General features: G+C 47.4%; 2 protein-coding genes across 6 annotated transcripts in view; one reads left to right on the forward strand and one right to left on the reverse strand.

Moving 5' to 3' along the window:
- Nucleotides 1–22902, reverse strand: part of LOC142900668 (glypican-5-like) — a 446285-nt gene that overhangs the window by 194320 nt on the left and 229063 nt on the right. The gene's annotated exons all lie outside the window — the stretch shown is intronic.
- dlg1a (discs large MAGUK scaffold protein 1a) overlaps nt 1–22902 on the forward strand; it is a 96977-nt gene that overhangs the window by 29039 nt on the left and 45036 nt on the right. For 2 of the 5 annotated variants that reach the window (XM_076045182.1, XM_076045184.1), the window contains exon 5: nt 3956–4078. The exons of 1 other annotated variant lie outside the window; for it this stretch is intronic. In XM_076045182.1, coding sequence (XP_075901297.1) covers nt 3956–4078 — 123 coding nt within the window. Of the gene's footprint in view, nt 1–261; nt 474–3955; nt 4079–10577; nt 11477–22902 lie in introns of those variants that run through there. 2 more of the 5 variants (XM_076045187.1, XM_076045186.1) reach the window with 2 other exon arrangements.

The following is a 22902-nucleotide window of genomic DNA, read 5'->3' on the forward strand; positions in this document are numbered from 1 at the left end:
AAGAAGGGGCATCGCCAGGTGCCCCGAAACTCCACCACCACACCTGCCATCATCACCCAATGGGAGTAGCCAGAGAGCTGAGGGACGGAGAGACCCTGGGGAGGGACGGAGGGACCCTGGGGAGGGAGAGCGGGACCCTCGGGAGGGACGGAGGGACCCTGGGGAGGGACGGAGGGACCCTGGGGAGGGATGGCGGGACCCTGGGGAGGGACGGAGGGACTCTGGGGAGGGAGAGCGGGACTCTGGGGAGGGAAGGCGGGACTCTGGGGAGGGACGGCGGCACCTGGAGAAGAGAAGGAGGCGGGGTCAGCACCATTGAGAGGGAACGGCAGCGCTCCATGGGAAGGGACGGAACCCTGGGCCGTCACTGCGACCTGCGGGGGGCCGAGCTGGTCCAGGTGGCCGAGAGGCAGCTGTCGCAGATCCAGCACGTGCACGGATACGTCACCCACACGCACATCACGCCCGCTCAGGTAACTCGCTTTGTCCGGCTCGTAGCTTTGGTAGAGGTGCATGTTGACCACTTGTGATGAAGTGATGAATGTTGCCGTGCAGTCTGAAGACGACTCCCACTCAACAGCAGGCAGGTGTGCAGTCGGTCTGGACAGTAGCTGTGTTTCCATGACCCCTAAACCCAAACATCGCAATAAAAAACTAATGGACCCTAAACTTTGAAAAAAACTCTCAAATATGGCAAAAAAGTTTTTACACTCTCATGAAATGAATACTGTTTGAAGCTCGATGGGCTTTCTGCACATTATTAACTCACTGGTTACACAAACTTTAAACCTGACTTCACAGCGAGGCCTTGTTAGACTATGAAACCAGAAAAGTTTCGCGTCACGGATACAAAAGGCTCCGTTGTGATTGTGACTGTTGATGTCATTAGGGCTTGGTCCAGTGTGAAGCTGAAGGTGCCAGGCTCTCCTCCGTAATTAGTTCAAGAGCAGCGGGGGGACTTGCCTCCTCGCGGCTGCACGCTGCCGCAGGTTTAAGTCGAGAATCCTGCCCTACATTTCCTTGGCCGTCTTTTGTGCCAGGAGGGCAGTCTTGCGGAACTGTGCTTGCGGAGGGATTTGGTGGAAAGCTTGTTCCATTTTAAAGTAATGAGGCCCATTACTATCTCTGTTCTGTGCTCACTCTGTATCTGTTTGGCTCCCTCTTAGTTTCCCTCCCCTATCTCGTGCGTGCACACACACGTACGCACACTCATCACGCAGCGTAGCGCGGTAATCTATTTTGGTGGATTTGCCTGTGTCGTCTGCAGATTAGTTCTTCCCTCAGTCTTCTTGCATAGCCAGGACTCCATGTACACAATATTCATGCTAATTATGATCTCATTTTTACCCCAGTGTGTTGTAAAGTAGGTGGTTGGTGTTGGTGTTATTTTCCCCTCAAATGTATCTCCAGCCTTGAATCTTTCACCACCATCACCATCATCAGGCACAAAACATTTTTACTTGCACATCTCTGCATGGGTCGACTTTTCCACATTACCGCGCTCACACCAGCTGTTTTGATTTTGCACCCACTTTCTGCATCACTCGTTGAGCTGTTTGTCATTGGACGAGGCGTTCACTGCCACCTGATCAAACCCCGGCCGTCCAGAGTTGCTCACCTGGCGCAGGATAGCGAAAAAGTCCAATATCTCGAATTAACTTCTGCATTGTGGGTCCCATTGAGCATGTGCGGTGGTGTCTCTTCCCATCACGTGTCTGTAACTCACGTGATGAATTATATACGGTGTATCGGCCAATCAGAACGAGCCGAGATGCCGTGACGTCGTCCTCGGAATTAATTTTATGTGGAGAGATTAAAAGTTTTTGACTCTAAAAAACTTCATAAAAGATTTAAAATTGGCCGTGCCAATTCTGGCAATTATTAACAAGCATTTATTTTTGTATTGCACTTTATGGGAAATGTTTCTATTTTGGCAATCCCAAGGGTGGCCAATAGAAAACTATACATGCTGGGATTCAGGTCTCATTATACATCGTTGCACCTAAGAGCCAGTCACTGGCCTCTTCAGGATAAGTGAGAGAAACGCTTGTTTTGTAAGGCCTGTGCATCTCAAACTAGGAGGCCCTTTTGTTTTTTGTTTCCCGGCACGCTTGCAATTTCATCAGTGGTTCAGTCGCTGCCCGCGCCGAGTGTTGATGCTGGCTGAGTTGCCGCAGGCCTCCAGCAGGCCCAGCCAAGGAGTCTGTGTGTCACCTCCCAGTCATTGTGTTCTCACACTCACGACAGGATTCAAGTTTGTGAGCTGAGAATGAAAAAATAAAAGCCAGATATGGCTGAAGAAGTTCTTGCCCCGGTGAAGGAAATAATGGTGTGCAGCTCCACCTAGTGGCTGAGAATTGCTTGCCTTTTTATGCCTTTATTGTGCAGGGTGTCCATAGTTCACGTTTATATCTCTTCATGGATATTTGTGATATTTAAGTACTTCAGCATTTGTCTGTGATTTGATGCAGCGTTTCCTGTTTCTTTTCTTTCCCATGGAGATATTTCACAGACCCCATATTATATCTGTTTTAGGTTATCTTTGTTCCTCATCACCAGACTCTGGTAGAGAGAGAGGCCTCTCGCAGCTAATGTTCAGGAGAAGAAAAAAAACACAGAATCTCTCCATCTGTTTTACAGCCTGCTGCAGAAATGTTTTAGCCGTCACGTGTCAAACTTCCTGCTAAATCTGCTGCTTCATGGTACCGTCCCAGTGTTTGGAGGAGGACAGAAACAAACTGGTGCGAGGGGACACATGAGCGTGTAGCACTGCCCTTTGTGATGTCACCAAGGGACCCCCCCCCCCCCCCAGAACCCTAATGCTTCAGCGCACGTTGCCAGAAAAAGGGACAGGCTGTTTGTCAGGTGTCTCCCGCCTTGTTTTCCCTCTTCGGAAGCACAATTCCTAGGCCCAGCTTGTCAGTGTGGGGTTTGCGCTGAGGTTTATGAAGACTCTGCTCGTCTTGTCTTGCAGTGGCGGTATATTAAGAAGCTCTTTGGGATATTTTAAGAGCGACCAGCTCTGGCTCGCTTCTGCACGACAGATGGAGTTGCCACCTTGTTCTCCACATGTATATGTTCCCTTCTCTCTTCCTTCCTTCCCTCCTCCCTCCCTCCCTCCCTCCCTCCCATCCTACAAACACACACACACACACACACACATACACACACACACACACACACACACACACACACACACACACACACACACTAAAACGTACACACTCTTTTTCGCATTATGTCGCATTATGGCGCTCTCCACTGTGTCTTAAGTGCACATTTGTGTTGCCCTAAGTATGGCACATAAATAATCCATGCATGTAGCATCTTAGTTCTAGAGCAACATATAGATTTAAAAAAAAAAGTAAATGCAGGACTTATATTTCTGTGATTTCCGTCCCATTTTCCTCCCCACAAATCAAAAGTTTTGCAACGTATCTCATCCCCTTTTTGCTTTGTGACTTACTACATTGCTTTGAAAACAATGTTCAAATGTGCCAGTGCACTACTGCGACCGTAATCACAGTAGCTGGGGACAAGACTAATTAATAATCCAGTTCTAACAAGGTGAAAAGTTCATCGACGCCCGTCCTCGTTTGATCCTCTTGAGCCGCAGTTCATGTGTGACACCTCCTGGAAGTTTCTTTCATTTCATAGCCGTTCTAAAATCTTCACTCTTTACTAACTCTTCCCGTAATGTGCTCCCTCCCTTCGAACTTCACTGCCTTTGCGATGCATTCGCATGCATTCGCATGTAAATATGACCCAGATTTCATTTCAGGAATCGCTCCGTGTTGCTGTTGTAACTGTTACTTGACCCCTTTATCAGCCAGTGGTGCTCATTACCTGTGTATGTATGTATGTATGTATGTGTGTGTGTGTGTGTGTGTGTGTGTGTGTGTGTGTGTGTGTGTCCACGTGTCACCATGCTGAGCTCTGTCTGTACGTATCGTAGGTAGAATCTCCTGAGGCTCCCTTTGATGATGAGGCGTGGCCTCAGCAGGAGGGAGGGAGGCTCAGTGAAGTCCCGGCTCCGCCTTTCTCCTCCCTTTACTCACAGAGCCACGCCTACTACCAGGTAAACCCCCTCCCGCCTACAAGCCTGTTGCATGCAGTCGTGGCCGCTTCCGCTCGCCGCCTCGTGTGTTCCTACGCTGCGGTGCGAGCATGCTGCTCTTTCTGCTTCGTTGTGCGCCGCTGCTCGGTGGCTGTTTTGTTGTTTTGCCTCTTTAGTAGATTTTCTGTCGATGTGCAAACAGCATGCATCCAGAGGAGACTTTGTTGTTCGCTCTAGTTTTTTGAGTCAAGCAGGCGACCTTCATGTGACGCTGTTCCTGTGCTCAAACTGAGCCGGAGTGCCAGAGGTCCTAGTGGCAGATGGTGCAAGGGAAGGCAAACTGCGAGAAAAATAACATGTTTATATTCTTAGAGAGGAGGACTCAGGAGGCGAGCCAGCCGGAATAGAAGGCACACATTTAGGATTCATAATAAAAAAAAAGAAAGAAAAAAGATAGCTTGGTGGTGTAGCTTCGAGAAACAGTGCCTTGAAGAAAGAAAGCCGTAGAAGATCCTGGTTCTATAGCATCTTTAGTCTTATCGTTCAACGATCCATTTATCCCCTGCATGCATTTCACTTAATTTCCTCTGTCTTGTCTGTGCATGCCAGTGCTGTGTTTGCTGATATGTTTGCTGATGTTTGTCTGAAGTCATGGTCAGAATTCAGAATTATTCAATTGCTTCTTATTTGCTATTTTACAAGGATCTCCATTAGTTTTCACAATGTGAAGACTATTCTTCCTGGGCTACACACACAATAAATATAAAATAATAAGTTAAAAACAAAAAAATTGTTGCTCCATTTTTTAAGTGTGACTTTTTTAATTTTTCCTGTGTGAAATCATTGTGAAAAGAAAATGTAGACCCTGGCCGGTACCTCTTTCTCCTGTCAATATATACTGTATATACTGTACCTGTGTGCTTTGGTGCAGCACTGTTACCTTCGAAGTAGTACCGGTCAGTCGACTGCAGGAGGCAGTAGAGGTAGAAAAATAACCACAGCATGTGCAACCACGCTGAGGTTGGTCCCAGTGTGCTGCAGGTGGAGCTGCTCCACACAGAAGATTTCCATAGATCAAAATGCTCTGCGGCTGTTCAGTTGACTCTGTTGAAGGAGGAAAAGCATAAGAGAGTTAAAGGAACTCTGGTCAGACACACGGGGGCCGCTCAGCGGCCTCGCTGGCTCGCAGTCGTTACACTAATGCGGATAATTGGAGGGGAAGGAGAGAGGCAGAGCGGCCGGGGATCGCAGGAGATGGGATGAAGAGGCGGAGAGACAGAGTGCAGACCGTTGCTGCGCGTCAGTCATCCTGCCAGTCATCCAAATCATCTGCCCCAGTCAACGGCTCCTCCCTCCCGCTGTTACAGTAATAGAAATCCGGAGTCGCTCAGGCCATTACGCAGCACTCATTGTCATGATAGCGGAGACGCTCGGGGGGAGGGGGCGGGGGGAGTTCAGCGTTCACTTCTCCTCCCTCTATACGTCCCCTCAGCTCCTTGAAAGCAGTGCTTCACAACTGGTGGAGTCTCAGGATCCATGTTTAATTCCTTATCATGAAGTCACGAGCCAATTTTATTCCACAAAAATCCACTTTCTGTCACGTCGAGTTGTTGAAATTACTGAATTGAATTGTGCATCCTACAAAATAAACGCCCAACATTTTCCCTTTTTAAAAAAGAGGGTTGGGGGTGTGGACTGCCTATGAAGCCACGACCCAATCAAAACAGGTTCGCCGACTTTTGGGTTGTGACCCACCAGTTGAGAAACGCTGTCAATGTCGCTCGTGAACTTTCTCTTCGGCTGGACTGCTGGAGATTTTTCATCGGAGTGTTTGATACAATGTATCATATTTAAAACCAAAATGCAGAATACGGTGTTGGATCGCACTGATTGCACAGATTGTGTGTGTGCGTCCGTCCGTGCGTGTGTGCCTGTGTGTAGGGTTTCTTAATTTTTTATCTTTTGTGGGCCACGTCGCCCACGTCGCCCACGTCTTAGGCAGCCAGTTGGTGCCGAGGAGGTGGCTCGCTTCTTTTTTAGAACTCCAGCTAAAGAAAGTAAACAGATAAACAACGACGTTAAGGAGCTTGAGAGCTTTGAAGAGCCGGATGAGGCTGCGAAGCCCGGCATTTTTCTTCAGACGACCACCGGCGTAGGTAATCTGATCTATTTTGGTTCCAGCAAATATTGATCATGGCTGCTTAAAAAGGGAATCAGAAAGGAGGGGCTTCATCTGCGGAAAAGTTGAAAAGTGCACCCCTGAAACATGATACTTATATTTAACTCCTTTCAGGGCTCTTCTTCGACTTCCTCGACAGCGACATGGATATTTTATTTTTAGTGCAGCTCTTCCGAATGACCGCATGGCAGAATATGACTGGAACTTCAGTAGAATCTAATTCAGAGGTTGTTATGGGCGCTGAAGCTTGCGCTCACCAAGGTTTGGTTGCAATTCGATTTGTAACTGTTTTTTTTTTTGGCAGTCAGAGCACAACCAACCCAGCCACCTGGATGAGTGGTGATCACAATGGTTTTGCACCTTCACTTCACAACGGTTCATCAACATTTAACCTCTCACAATTTCTTAAACATGAAACGCGATCAGTTTCTGTTCGTGTTAATCTGGCCAGATGTCCTCCCAAAATGTTTAACCTCAATGCAGTCAGACATGAAGTTGACGACTCGTTTTGATTTATCATTGTCCAATGTGTAAAAACTAGCGGGCCTCATGACGTCTGCCAGTATAAAGTCACGTCCTGCTGCGTTCCATCTGAATCTCCTTCGTCCTTTTTGCTTTTACGCTCTCAACGTCCTCAGCTGCTCAATGTTACCGTTAACATAGCCTGCTAAAACAGAAGCTAATGGGGTGCTTCAGAATGTCGAACTAAAGACCTCGTCACCCAGTTAGCCAGTGTGCTATTTATCAGCAGGGACCTTTTCAACAAAGTTTGTCCCGTGCTTTGTTTTATCAGAGCTCGATGGCGCTAGGCTAGTGCAAGTCAATGGTTTCTGCTAGCCTGCCAATAAAAACAATGGTACCCACACCCCAGCGCCCCGGAGGCAAATAAATTACAGTGCCAGACTATCGATGGGAATGGGTCTGCACTGCCACAGGCGAGGCCAGGACACGGAGCAAAGAAATTGTTCCAAAATGTAAACACAACGTTTGTGCGCTCGAGCGGCGCGGCTATTTCAGTCGTACACCTGGAAAGGAGAAGCAGGACAACATGGGATTTCTCGGCAGTGGGACATTAAACTTGCATGATGTGTGCTTTTATTTAATTGGCCCTGAAATATTAATAGATTTGGCATTCACTGGCTGACATTTGACTGTGGAGAGACAGAGGAGCCCGCCTCTGATGTGTGTAATTGAATTGTTGCTGTGTCAGCTGACATGTCCAAGCATTGTGTAGCCTACTTTTACTTATTTGTTTATTTGTTTCTTTATTTATTTAGACTTTAGTCGTCACAGACATATTGAGTGACTGGCAGATTGTAATTGTGCTAATGATGAACCCTGTCCACCCTGCAGGCACTGTGATTGATGTGCCACCGCTGTCGCTGACTCCGGTCGGCACACGGAGCTTGTGCTCCCGCTCTGCCGCGTACTGAAACGTTAGAGCCACGCTGTCGTTTGAGGACGGCTTTGTTAATCATGAACTATTAATCCGCTGCTTGTTGCTATCTTTGTTTTTTTGTTTTTTTTTACCCTCACCCGTAACACAACTCGAAACACGCTGTTGTCTCGTAGCCTCTTAGCGGTTGGCCTCTGAATGGAATTCCTAAAGAATTCCTTTGTACTTAAAGTTCTCGTAAGGTTCTCATAAGGTTTAGTGCTAATTTTGCGGCGCTACACTGTCTACAAGATACCAAAATTGAGATGGCATACACCCATCACATTTGTTTTTTTTTTAATTTCCTTTTTAAATTTGTTGGTAACAGTTAGCATGAAGCTACTCACTTTGCCAAATAAGTCCCCTGGAACGATGCCAGTGTGTTCTCTGCCATCCACTTCAAGGGGTGGTTTGGAATTTTGAACAAAGGACCTCATTTCCAAGTTAGCCAGTTTGCTATTTATGACCGGAGGCTGTTTCAACAAATGCAACAAATGATCCGAGCAGAAACTGTTGACTTGTGTGAACACCAGCAAGCTCTGCTAAACTCAATGAAATTAGTTGAAACCGGCCTCTGCTGACTTGGATAAGAGGTTCTATGTCCACGATTCTGAACCACCCCTTTAAGCTCCTCCCTTTTCGCGCCGGTCAGACAATTTTAAAGTGACAGAGTTTGAAAGTTTGTACCCTTGATCTGCCCCTGTTTCTGCAGTAGAATAAATGACGGTGGGTTGGTTCACCGAGGCGAGTGGGAGCCTCAGAAAGTGAGAGTGTTTTGATAGACGGCTGCCTTTCCTAACATGCTCGGCCACTCTTCATTGGCGAGGCTACATGGCTAAAAAGCTAACTAATAACATGTTTACTTGCCTTTGTAGCTCTTGTCTTCCTGCACAGCTTGGGCAGATTGCTACTCAACACTTCAGTCTTTATAACTGTGACTGTAACTTTTATACACGACTCGATAACTATGCTTCTAACTCAAAAGTGTTTTATATTTAAATTCTTCAAAATAGCCACCTTTCATTAAAAAGCATATTCAGAGTTATTCAACGTGTTTTTCTTTGCTGCATAATGAAATATATCTTCCTCATATATGTGATGGCTTCAGTATTTATCTGCAGTGTAGAAAGTTGTAAAGATAAAAAAACAAAACAAAACAAAACAATTGCGTGAGCAGGTGTGTCCAAACTTTTGACTGGTAGCGTATGCGCACCAAAAGAAAACAAAACAAAAAAAAAACGTGCTTGCTTCATATCTTTGGAAGCACGTCAGCCAGTCCGAGGTGTGTTTAATGACTTGAAAAAGCTGTTGCCGTGGAGACGGTTCCCAAGGAAACGTGGACGGAGGCTCTGACAAGGGGTCCTGATCCACCTGTGGCTCGTCCTCTGGGAGGCCTGCACGGCTGCGGAGGCTAACTGTACATCTCGGGGGCACTTGAGGGGTGGGAGGGTGTGTGTGTGTGTGTGTGTGTGATGGTAGTGGTAGTGGGGGGTGGGGGGGGGGGGTACGCCTGGAAATATCTAACTTTAGATTGCACCATAGTAGCCAGTAATTACGTCCACAGCTGCTGCTGCTGGAGCTGGAGCGACCTGCGCACCTGATTCGGCTCTCGGTCGCTCCCCCCCCCTCGACTAATCTGCTGGTCCTCAAGCCCCCCCGTCGGCCTTTATGGCACCCTCGGGGTTGAGAGTTGAGGGTGTGGGGGGTTGTGAAGACTCTCACTGTTGCCCAGTTTGTGTAGCTCCTCCGCTCGCCTCTCTTTTCTTTTTATCTCAGTCGGTGCCCGGCAACAGCCTGTTGTTTTCCATTCTGGAGCATTGTGTGTGTGTGTGTGTGTGTGTGTGTGTGTGTGTGTGTCTCTACATGCGAGATTGAGTGAGAGTGTGTGGGAGAGCTGAGCCGGTTGCTGCAGTGTCTAGAAACAGCCTCGGGAACAGATCTCCCCTATTAAAATACACGCACGCAAACAACAAATCTGTTAACAAATTCACACGCTTTGCAACTCGTACACACACACACACACACACACACACACACACACACACACACACACACGCACACGCATGCACACTAGGGCTGGTGGAACAAAGCTCCTTTCTCTGCTCTCTCTTGTTTCACTCTCATTCTCTTGCTGTCTTTCTTTCTTGCCATCTTTCCTTCACTTGGCACTCCTCCGCCTCTCCTCCTCACCAACCCTCGCGCGTGCACTCCTGAACACACGCCGCAGAGCACTTAAACACATTTGTAAACATTGTCTCTGTTGTCTGCCTCGCGGTAACACAATCCCCGTTTCTACTTCTGTGGCGCTGAGCCGCGTTTTACCTCATCGACTCCTCGACCTGCAACAGGCGTGCGCGCATGGTTGAGTCTCTGTGTGTGTGTGTGGTGTGTGTCGGGGGTTGGTGGTGGGTGGGTGGGGGGGGATCTGTTCTGCTTAGTCATTGGCTGTCTGGACACACAGGGGTGTGGCCTCTGCCAGTAACGATATCTGACAGAGAGGGAGAACGAGCGAGGCGTCGGGTTGCAGCTGCGATAAAAGGCTGGAAAAGACAATTTGCTGAGAGACGAAGGGAGGACGGACGGACGGACGGACGGACGGGAGAGGACACCACGCGTGTGGGCTCGGCTGCACGGTGAGAGGGGGAGAGGAGCGGCGACGGCGTGAACGCAGCAAGCTCGAGGTGGGGGGGAGCGAGCCGAGCGGAGGGAGAAGCGACATCGCACAGATGTAGGAGGGAGGAGAAGAAGAAGAAGAAGAAGAAGAAGAAGAAGAGTTGCAGAGTGAGTCTTCCAGCCGTCCACCTACTTCAGATGCCCCCCTCCGCGCCTGCATCCTTCCTCCTCCTGCTCCTCCGCCTCCTCCACCTCCTCCTCTGTCCACATTAAATGGGAGCGCGAGCTGTGACAGAGAGGAGATTGACCGCTCGTCTCCACGGAGCAGAGAGGAAGAGGAGGAGGACGAGGAGGAGTGAGAGGCGGGATGGAAGTGAACTCTTTTGAATAATCAATTCTCCTCCCCTGCCGTGGAACCCCTCCCACCCACCTAGCCATCCCTCACTCCCTCTGGAAGAAGAGCCAAAGAGAGAAGATTAGTTGGGAGAGAGGAGAGCGATGTGGACGACGGACGTCTCTCCCGGCTGAGACGGGGGCGAGGACTCAGGGACGGACGAGCACCGACTGACTTGAAGAGGACCCCACCAGCCCCTCACCAGCCCCCTGGACCTCCACCCAACCCCCCCGACCGCCCTGCACTTTCCACCTTCTGCTTAAGGGACTCCCAAGACGGGGAAAACTTAAAGAGAAAGATTCTCGCAAGTGAAGAAGAAACCGGCGACGGAGAAGCGAAGAGGAGGTACAGTCAGCGAGCGCCGGGTGGTGCAGGGGTGGAGGGCCGAGCGTCCGTCGCCATGAGGAGCTGAGGGCGGCGAGGGTCGAAGGCAGTGGAAGCAGCGGCGACGCGACGGAACCCCGGGAGATGAAGCAGCGGGGAGACGCAACAGCGACGTGACCACCAGCGCCACCACCCGCAGGCACCATGAACTACATCTTCGGCAACAACACGCTGTACCCCCGCAGCTCCCGGGTGGGCGGGGTCTCCGGGGGTCAGGGGTCGGGCCTGGGACTCAAGCAGAAGCTGGGGCCCAAGCGGGGCTCCTCGGAGGAGCTGGCGCCCCCGCAGACCTCCTCGCCTTCCACCTCCTCCCCCGCCTCCTCCTCGCCCTCCTCCTCCTCCTCCCGCTGGCAGCAGCTCCTCACCTTCTTCTCGCGCAGGAGCGCCTTCACCGACTGCATCAACGCCGGCCAGGTAGCACACACACACACACGCACACACTCATCACGTGCTGTGTGTGTGTGTGTGTGTTCCTCTTGTGCTTAGAGCAGTGTTTCTCAACTGGTGGGTCGCGACCCAAAAGTGGGTCGCAGAGCTGTTTTGATAGGGTCGCAGCTTCGTTGGATTAAAAAGCGTATTTTAAAATATATAGATACATATGTATGTTTTCATAGAGAAACTGGCACAGCCAGAAGGTTGTGGGTTCGATTTCGGGCCCGGGGTCTTTCTGTGTAGAATTTGCATGGGTTCTCTCCGGGTTCTCCAGCTTCCTCCCACGGTCCAAAAACATGCATGTGAAGTGAATTTGCAACTCTGGATTGTCCATAGGTGTGTGTGTGTGTGTGTGTGTGTGTGTGTGTGTGTGTGTGTGTGTGTGTGTGTGTGTGTGTGTGTGTGTGTGAATGGTTGTTTGCCTTTCTGTGTCGCTCCGCAATGAGCTGGCAATTTGTCCAGGGTGTCACCCTGCCTTCCCCCTATGACAGCTGGGAGAAGCTCCAGCAGACCCCCACAACCCTGAGTGCAGACGTAAGCGGGTATTGAAAATGGATGGATGGATGTTCTGGCGGATGTTCAGTTCAATAATTTCAATAAATTATTTACTAGACTCGATACAAAGTAGGCTGGCGTTTTTTTTTTTTTTTTGTGGAATAAATTGGGGGCGCGACTTTATGATGAGGAAAAATAATGTAGGTCTTGAGACTCCACCAGTTGAGAGAGCACCAGCTTAAAGAATGACACGGGATCAGACGTGAAACTCGAGCCAGGTTTTTTGTTGTTTAGTGTGTGTGTGTGTGTGTGTGTGTGTGTGTGTGTGTGTGTGTGTGTGTGTGTGTGTGTGTGTGTGTGTGTGTGTGTGTGTGCGTGCGTGCGTGTGTGCGTAAAGGGGGCTGATCATCGCGTTCGCCAACATTCTCCAGTTTCCTTTTCATTGCCGCAAGAATGAGGCAGGTTTTTTTTTTTTTTTTTTTTAACTGAAGTCGCGGCAGCTCTCCGCGAGCGCTGGAGGTTTTTGACAATGTTGTCATGGAAATGAGCACCGGCACGAGCACGAGCCCCCGTGTGTTGCCATGGTAAAGCTGTCGTTCAGCCCGCAGTTGCCTTTTCGGACTCTCATCAAAAAAATCCTTTACATGGACGAGAGGGTGTGTGGATCACCTGAGGAGAGGGCAAAAACCGCCACATGTTTCGGCCCCCAGTCCGTCACAGTCGCAGTCGTCCAAAGGAGAGGTATGACTCATGTGCACGTTACATCGTCTAACAATGGAAAACCCTGCTCGAAGATGCAATAACGCAGACGGGGGAGAGAACCGTTCAATGGAAACGCAATTCAGTTCATTTAAACTGGGTTATAAACTATAAATACAAAGAGATTAAAGATTTTCAAATTTGCATTGGTCTTTCATTGAGTGGAGCAGCATCACTCTACAATAAAGTAACTACTATCCCTTCAGACAACAGCATATTTAGCCCTTTGTTTACAGCCTCCTGCCCCCTAAAAAAAAACAACCTAAAAGCTAAAGTCGAGACTGATGTGTTGTTGACATGTTCGGAAGGTTACATGAACGCGGTGGCTGTTGGTGAGGTAGAACACCTGAAGGCGTCATAGAGGTTCCTGTACCCCCACATGACATCACAAAGGTATGAGTTCCAGAGCTGCCACTTGGACGCATGCTTTCTAAAGTGTAGAGTGAATGAATTGCTAGGGGGGATGAATCAAAACGACTTTTGCACAACATGCAAAAAGAAAAATGATTCTGTCTCTAAAAGTCTCAGAAGAGAGAAGACAGTGGATTGTTTTCCCAACCCATCAAGGGAGCCTTTTTTTTTTTTGCTGTTGTATTGTATTTGAATAACTGAACATGCAAGAAGCTGAGTCAAACATGTATACTTTTTAACTGCATTTTACTTTGTTTATCATGTCCACTTGAGCTTTGGAGGGATTATCTTCATCCATGTGACACAATGGCAGTCAGGACCAGTCGGTGGTGATAGAATATATCAAATATACAATATCCCAACATTTTAACCCTGCATAATAACCTAGTTGCATCTCTGCAACCAACGTAGAAGGTAGTTCAAATCAAAAGTATTAAGCTAAGGAAGAAATGCCACGAGCTGATTGAGACGTTCTATCCAATGCAGGTTCTCAGTTTTTCAGGTCTTTCTGCAGGGAGTGTTTTTTTTTTTTTTTACAACTTTCCCTTCGGAAGGCTTAAAAAGTCTCGCATTGCAGTCGGGGTTGGAATATTTATGACCCCCTGCGTCAGATGTTCTCTGAGTCCAGCAGTCCATTCAATTATCAAAATGACTTTTTTCACTCAGAACCCAAACGACTTTATACAGTGCCAGAATGGTATAAGCCATCCAACCATCCATTTTCCATCCCCGCTGCGCTAATGACACAGCAAGCTGAAGGATGGCGATACCTGCTGTTTACCGCTGGACTTTATTAAAGGTCTGATATTCTCACGGCCAGGCCGGCCCACGGCGGATTAAAGTGGCCATATTTCTCGCCCGTCTCATGAGTTACGCCGGCGTCCATGTTGACCAGCTTGAGTCATTGCAGCCCGCAGCCCACGTAAATCACCGAGCTGATATCCGAAGCAACCTCATCAGCCTCTGAAGGACTCGGTGGCGCTGGAGTGCCACTCACCCGATAAAGATCTTTAAACGAGCCTCTTCTGACGTTGACGCACGCCGCCGCTGCAAACTTTCTCTTGAGCCTCTTGCAGACTCTCGTCCTCGCCGCTGAATAATTCCAATAATACATCAAAGCCCGGTGCTGTCTCCTCTCATTCTGTAATCCCAGAAACGCTGTTTCATTCCAGTCTGTTTCATACACAAGCCTTCGTACCTTTTTGTTTCATTTTTAGAATGTGCAACTAATGCCCAGAGCAGCCTCACATTGTCAGTCACACACAGTCTACAAATATGTTTTTAGAAGAGAAACACCAGTAAAGTGAATGGTTGCATTATGTGGACCATCAAAAAGTACAGATAATGTAAAAATATACTGTCATCTGTGAAGATTCCTAACTTGATCTGAAACATATGACATCTACAGACGATTCATAAAGCCTTAAAATTGGCCTTTATTTTCTCCTCGCTTTGTTTTTTGAGCGAGAGAATAAATGTTTACACCGGGGTAAAAAGACAGACAGGTTAGTGCTGCAAATGACCAAGACTGGCCTGCATCTCTCCGAGCCAAACTTGGGAGTATTGATCCGAAACCTCTCAGCGGACTGGGGACCACTCACAGTGTTCAATTCTGCAGCACTCACACGCAGTTGTCCTGCAAATTTACAGCGCGGCCCGCGGAAAAATAAAAGTTAACCCACCCGACTCCCCCGCAGTAATCGCGTTGGCCACTGTTTTCCCAAGGTGTTGCCGTATTCCTGTCCGAGGCACTTACCCACTTGACTGATAGGCTATTAAACCACGTGCGTACGCGTGCACAAACACACGCACACGGCTGAATTTTTTTTTTTGCCAGTGTTTGATGGAAGTGGTTTGGATGGGCTGATCTGGCCTTGGAGGTCATCTGAGCCTGCCTGTTCAGGGTCACGGCTAGATTAGATTTTGATGTGGGGGAGTGGGGGTGTGTGATGTTCAGTGGTACACACACACACAAACACACACACTCATGCACGTACGTCAATGCACAAAACCGCCATTTATTACTTTTTAATGAAATTATCCGGCCGTGTAGCGTGTGACATTTAGAAGTCTGGAATATGTTCCAGTCCAGAAGTGGCAGTTTACCCCCCCCCCCCCCCCCCCTCACTTCACTGTCACTGATTGACTCATATCGATAGCTTGTGATATTAACCCGTCAGCCCCCCCCCCCCCTCCCCACTCCCCGCCCCCTTGTCTGATTGATTTGAGCCACGCAGGGATTCCGTACAATGCAACCGTCGCGTTCCCTCAGGAGCTGGTCGCACAGGAACAAAAGGTCACGTGGCGCCTCATCATGTCCCTCAGTTTCTCTCAGTGACGGTCGCAAGAACGGCAACGTCGGCGATCGTCCGTTGTTTACGTTTGTTTTTCGCTCCGGCGTTTCGGTGCAGTCCGCCCGCTCATCCCAAAGCCGCCACTCCTCCGTCACTGTATAATTGATGAGTGGTAAAGCAGAGGTATGAAAGCCATCCTGTGCATTTAGAAAGTGCTCTAAAAGCCTTAAAGAGGTGTTTAGTGGTCACAGGAAATGGGGGGGCGGGGGAGGGCCTGGCGAGGGATGGAGACACAGAGGGAGAGAGAAAAAGACCGTGAAGGAGAGAATGAGTGATTGATCAGGGGAGAAACCCAATAGCCTAATAGCTGCCAGTGAGTGTGAGCAAGGCGTCTATCAACTTAAAGAGTCTGCATCAAGTGAGAGGATCATGCCACGCACTTTTACTTACTTAATTACACTAAAACTGTCAGACAATTAAGTATTAACTTTCAAAGTTGGAATAACTGGCAGCACTTATTCCATTTTTTTCCTCTGCTACCACTTCAGTTCATCAATTTTTTAATTCTATTTTGCCGTGTAATAAGAGGTGTTGGAAATGCTGAAATGTGCGTTTGGAAAAAAAACATGAAGATGTGCAAACGTAATTGAAGCATTGCAGAGACGGATTGAATAAGCCTCAAAGTCCTGTCGTGGTTTTTGTTCCATCCGTTCAAGCCTGGATTGGGAGTCTAATGAGCAACTGATTGGAGAGGTTGAAGGCGAAGCACATTGGTTGGAGGATATGGAAGCTCTGCTGTCATGGTATAGCCTAACTTGCTGGTGACCTACTGGGCATTGCGTGCAGTGGAGGGGGAATGATCCAGATTGTCCTGACACGTGGAAGTATGTAACGTGTCAAAGCAGGAGCTGTGACCTTACGGGCAGTTGACATTTAAAAGAATTAGAATGCAACAAAAAAAAAGAAAAGCATATTGAAGTTAATAGCGAGCATGCGAACGTAACTGAATAATGATATGTTCGATTAAACTCAGTCGTTGGAGTTTCAAGCCAAGACTTCTCCTTGTTTAGAGCCGGATCCCTTTCGTGGATGTTGTGTTTACATGCCCAAAGAGCAACATGGATAGTCATGCATGTCAGTGTGGTAAATGTATCTTCATTTCCAGTTATCTTAAAAAACATTTTTCGTTTTTACGTCTGAACCAAACTTGGACTGTCATCCTGTAAATCCAAGAAAAATCTGACCGCTCTTGCATATTTTAAGGAAAGCGTTAGTGAACGCCATAATTGCCTAGAGATATGGCAACTATTTCCCTGGAACGCTTTTTTTTTGCCACAGTAGGACAACATTTAGTTCTTTCTTCCAGTCTTCCTCCTTTCCTTTCCACTGCTCCCTTCAGGGGTGGCCACAGCCAGGCGTCTTCCTCCATCCAACCCTGTCCTCCTCACCCCCTCTCACACTCCAACTTGCGTCACGCGTTCTTTGACTGCATCAGTAAATCTGTGGTCTTCCTCTAGGCCTCCAGCCTGCCAGCGTTGACCATAGCATCCTTCTACACCTCCAGTAATATTTAATTCTGCCATTACTGAAAAAAAACTTGCTGTCTTCGTCCTTCCAGAAATGTGCCTTGCTGCAGTGTTTGATTTGCTGATGCGTCACTTGGCTGAGGTCATACCTTTATGGCTCGTTGGTTACTGACAGCTTCTTATACTTCTATCAATAATGTATACTATAGTGTATGGATATGCTATACTTTGCTATACTTCCTATTGTGCAGTCTTCTGGTGTCTTCCAGGTAGCAAAACTGGCAACCTGATTCTTCATTTCTTGCCCAAACCAAACATCTCGTCAAATCTCATCCTGCAAGATTCGACGAGAATTATGTTTGCTTTTGTTTGTTTGGGTTTGTGCCAATGACGAGGCTGCCTAGTTATCTCCAAAAGTGCGACTTCTGAGTTGCACTGCAATGCACCAAGAAGATCTTGTGTAACTAAACAAGACGCGGCGACGATGGGCCGCATTTGATCAATCCGAGTCGCGACACAACAATCCCTGAGTGTCACTGCTGGAGTGGGAGCCGTGGCACAAACAGCGTCAGCCCACGCCGCGAGCTGTGTGCGCACTTTAGGGTCCGGCCCACTCTCTTAACACACACACACACACACACACCCTGCTCCTGTATAGACCGCCTTATTATCTTTCTGCTGCCCAAGCGAACTTTCCTTCCCCGTGGAATTCTGCCGAGCTTGTGTGGGCCTCGCTGGTGCAGAGACGCTGCTCGGCCAGCGTCAACCGACCGGGTGGGTTATGTTTTTGGCAAAAGCACTCCACAGCGAGCTGGCCGCCCGCCCGCCGCAGGGCTGCGCTTTCTCGCCTGTGAAACTTAATCACAGTTTCTGCCACATTATTTCGTATAGATCATCTGTTGCCGAGTGGGCAGTATGGAGAGGGAGGCGGTAATAAGTGGTCGAGCCGAGCTGTATTTTGGGAAGCATCGCAGCATAAGTGCGAATTTACACCTCCCGCAGTCAGAAACTATACATCGTCACCACTTAGCAACGCTTCAGAGCAGAACCCTTTAGTGCAGCATTCAGATGCTGATACGGTTATTGGGCCTGCTCAGTCGATTAAATATTTTGGTCGCCTAGTTGTAGAGTGCCCCCCCCTCACTGAGATGGGTTTGATCGCCTAAATTGGTCAAACTAAAAACTGCAAATGGTGGGTGGCAACCCAAAAACTGGGTCGTGGAGCTGTTTTGATTGAGTTACAACTTCGGGGGCAAAAAAAAGGGATTTCAAAAACATATTTAGGGAGAAAATTGCATTTATTTTGCAGGGCACATATTTCATTTCAATATTTTCAATATTTTGTTCACTAGATATATAGAAAGTGGGTTTGCGTTTTTATTTTTGTGGAATAAATTTGGGTCGCGACTTCATTACAAGGAAAGAATTGTGGGTCCTGAGACTCCAGCAGTTGAGAACCACCGGCCTCATGATTCCCAAGTGTGGTGCCCAGCTCACTTTTAAGAACAAATTTCACTTCTTTTGTATTTGTCAGGTATGTAAAAAAAAAATCATTCAGATTTTGAAACCTTCAAACAAAACAACCAACTAATTACGACAACGTCACAAAACAGAAACTGCATTCATTGAGAAAAGCTGTAGATGAAGTGCTGCCCTGCTCATACGGCTGTGCGACTCTGAACGGCTGCAGACCGAGACTGAGGACTTGACTTGACGCTCCGGAAATATCTGGAAATGGTCCAGTGAGTGACTGCTGCTTTCCGCGAGACTTTTTGAGCCTCGGCAGCGGCAGACACCGATCGATTTCATTGTCTTGCTTGTGGGGAAAATCCGTACCCTCAGAGCATTACAAAATATGACAAAGCACCGGGCCTCCTCTCCACACGGCTTTCATACATTACTTTTGTGCCTTTGGCTGCGTTACATTTTGGCGCTGCCGCTCCTGCTCTGAGGCTGGCGTCTGCTGTGTTGCAGGACATTTTCAAAACGCTCCAAAACGATTATATGTTTCGCAAGATAAGCCATGGATATAATTTCACTGCGCTCACCCACTCCTTGGGACCACGATGATAAATTCAAAATGTTTTCTCTTTGGGAAATGTAAAAAAAAAAAGCCAGCCCAAGAACAAATGCCTAATTTAAGGCTTGATTTAAGGCCTCTGCAATGATACGGTTGTGTAATCAGAGATGAAATTGTGTGCATGGCATGGCGGTATTTTAGTTGACTGTTCAGAGTCAGAATCAGAATCAGAAAGAACTTTATCTGGCGTAACAGAAAATTGTCTTTGACTTGGCCCACGTACAACCAGAGATACATCAATTTCTATGAACTCGTTAACGTGATCAGCATCATCAATGATAATCTATAACTGAGAAAGTTTGTTATTTCAGTAGAGTGTAGCAAACTCGTTGCCCTTCATGTGACTCAAACCCCATGATGTTGAAAAAAGATTGCTAACTCCTGCTTTAGGGTATCGTCACATGTGCCCTCTGCTTATTGAGATCCTGGAGGAATCTCTCAAAGCCCCTTTTTTTTTTTTTTTGCACATTGAAATCATCCAAAAGGACCAAAAGTACGGTTTAACCCGGTCACCAGACAGACATGAGGGTCTTGACGTTAATCACATGGATACGAGGTCGTCAGTAAACGTTTGGAAGCGGTCGCCCGTCCTCCGTTCCCTGAAGGCAGCAGATGATCGCCGGCTGTTGCCACAGACGGCTTCGGCTGTTGTCATGGTGACGCTGCCACGCTGATCCACCACAGAAGCCGAGCGCGTCGCGCTGATTGTGAACGCGTTGCGTTACATTCGGCAGGACGGGAGGTGCCGTGTGCGGAGCGATGCGTGGACGGAGGAAAACCACCGAATGAGTCCAATGTGCGTCGACCCGACCAGGATGTGGACTGTCGCTGCAGCGGACGGCGTTGTGTCACATCTGCGCTGCTCGGGGAGCGCGTGAAGTGTTGCATCACCTTCTGCGCGTGTGGGACGAAGTCTGCATGTCAGCTCTCTCCCACACAGACACACACACACACACACACACACACACGGTCTCCCTCTTTTCTCCCTCTCTCGGTTCTATGCGGATATAATCAAGGCAGATTGGCCGACCGCGAGCAATCACTTAATACGACCACTAACTAATGAGGCTGAGCTCGACATAATGACCGCCGCATCCATCCATCCATCCCTCCATAATCCCAGTGGACGGGTTTGACACCACGAAAAGGCTTGACCTACTCACTCGCGCAGACATTTCATAACTGGATACACATGATGATGATGATGATGATGTGAATCAAAAGATTAATGCTGCGTTTAGGTTTTTTGTTTTTTTTTCTTTTTTCATTGTCTACACGTGAGATATTGGCTGGGAGAGTGTTACGGGTTCAAGTCACCCAAGGGCCTGTGACACTTGGGGTTAATTGCTGCGTTGTAAGTACAAGGTAAATATAGCTTGCGAATAGTTGTAGTTTTTAAAGCCACTTGGTGTGATTCTGAAAAACAAACTGTCTTTCTCTGATGTTGGTGTAAGTCAGCGGCATCTCAACCCAGGCAAGCTGTGCTTTGACATTATTTGATTACTTAAAATTAAAAAAAAAAATGCTTTCTTGGTTCTGCGTTGCGAACTAGAAGGTTGTTGCTCAAAACTCACATTTTCCTGTTTTATGCTGTTTGTGACACCCAGAGTGACACAGCCCCTAATAAATGAATTAATTTATTTCATTTTTAATTTTATGAAGCAAAGTTTGTTTTTTGAAAAGGGTTCAAGATAGTTGGCAAAGCAGCAAAATGTAAAAGGAAATTCTGAAAAGATACCTTGCTGAAAATAGACGTTGCTGCTCCATTGAGAAGCAAACTTGATACTGATCAATTTTTTTCTGGTTTTGTCGTTATTTTTCTTCGATACATAAAGTCTTGGTCTCGTCTTGGTCTCGAACTCCAAATGTCTTGGTCTGGTCTCGATCTCGATACTCTCTAGTCTTGAGAGTGTCTTGGTCTCGGTTGGTGCGGTCTGGACTGCAACGCTACGAACAGACTCTTGCCTTGCTGAGACACCAGTCACCCACCACACAACAGCACAGCAGCGCTTCAACTTTAACAGACAGCTGGCGCAGCCAATAAGGTGCAAGCCGGGCTTTCCCAACGAGGGGCGACCGCAGGGGAGAAAATAGAAAGCGCTGCTGTTCCAACCGCCAGCGACTGCCGCCGACCCGCCTGAGAAAGTAATCTTTCCCAAGTGGGTTCACTCCCTGAGGTCAGCAGTCAGCGTGAGAGGAAGAGATTTATCCGTTTTCTGCCCCAGGGATTATCGAAGACTCAGGTTTGGCCCTGTTGACACCACGGCTGCCTCTCGTGTTTCTCTCCAACCATTGTAGTGTGTAATTATCTTACCCACAGTGTCCGTAATGATGGCAGACTCTGTTGTAATGCTTTGAACACCCTGTGGATGTTGTTATAAGGCTGTATTGAAGGCATCGGTTTCAAATAAACACGAGTGCGGGAGGTGTGGAAAAAGTAAATCAATAAAGTATAAAATACATAATAACCTGGAAACATTTTAAAAATAGATATATATAAATACACATTCTTTTTACAAATGTGTTCTTCCCATGTACATGTTATTTTCTTGTACCTATATTTAATAATAAAAAAATAAAATAAAAAAAACTGAGGGTTTCAACACACAAAACTAGACCGCAGAACAAGTTTGAGGCTTGATTTTTTTTTTTTTTTTTTTATTTCATTGGTCTGAGGTTCAACGACCTCGTTCTTTTTACAGCCAGCCAATTGCAGCAGCTGACAAACAGTGAGCCAGTGCCATCTTCTTCTAAGACACATGCCTCTGATTGTCTTACCTCCATCAAACACAGTACATATTACAGCGGCCCTTGATTTAAACATCAGCCTTACAGTTTGCACATCACGAGTCAGTGTGACGGCACCTCGTTTCACGCGCTCATCTCCCCACCCCACCCCACCTTCCCGCCCAGTCCTAAAATAAATCCCGGCTCCGATCGAACTGAATGCTGATGATCCGTGCCCTGTTCCGCGAGGCTGCTGGTGTTGTATATGATAATGAAGAACTCGGGGCGTGACGTCGCATGTCTCGTTCGCCGAGTCACCGGGGAGCACAGCTTTGCTGCGATCAGGCGCAGCACTTTCAAGCTGCTGTAATATCACCAAGCGCGTCTGCAGCCGCGTCTCACTCATTCTGTGCATCAGTTGCTTAATTCTGTTCGATTTTCTGACTTTGGAACTCTGAAATTGGTTTGGAATTCTTGAAACTTTTATACTGATCAACTTTTTTTTTTTTTTTTTTTTTTAATCCTGTTTTATCATGACTTGTTTTTCCACAGTTTGGCATTTAATATGCTGTTTCTGTTTTAGTTTTACCCAACAGTGTGGAATTTTCAGCGATGAATGTCGTGATTTTTGCGAGTCATTGTTGCTTAGAGATTAGATTAGAGTGGCTTTTCAACCTGCCAACATGCAAAAGCATATTCTTTTACAGTTAATGCTTTTATGACAACCTGTGTCTTATTTTCTCCGTATGGACCCCGTGCTTCTTGTCAATCAAAATGTAATTTTATGAGGAAGCAGCACCGCAGGAGCACTCGCTTCGCATCTCACAGTGTGTCCTCTTTGGTGGCGCGACTGCATGTGGAGTCTGAGACCTCCTGCTGGTAATATGCAGTATTACAAGTGTGTTTTTCAATGAAAAGCAGAATTGCCGAATAATAATGCGGCATTTGAAAATTATTAATATTAATAATAATAAACACCACCGTTAAAATTAGGGATCGATTCCCGATTTGGATTTCAGAAATTCGCAGGTAGTTCTTTTCACAATGTCAAAGAGGCAGAAATTGAGTGAAGCTTCTCAAGATATTTGTCAGTTCTTGTCTCAGTGTTTTTTTTTT

Source organism: Nelusetta ayraudi, unplaced genomic scaffold (assembly GCF_046127955.1).
Source record: "Nelusetta ayraudi isolate G7.1 ecotype Tasmania unplaced genomic scaffold, CSIRO-AGI_Nayr_v1 ptg000084l, whole genome shotgun sequence".
Taxonomy (NCBI): Eukaryota; Metazoa; Chordata; class Actinopteri; order Tetraodontiformes; family Monacanthidae; genus Nelusetta; species Nelusetta ayraudi.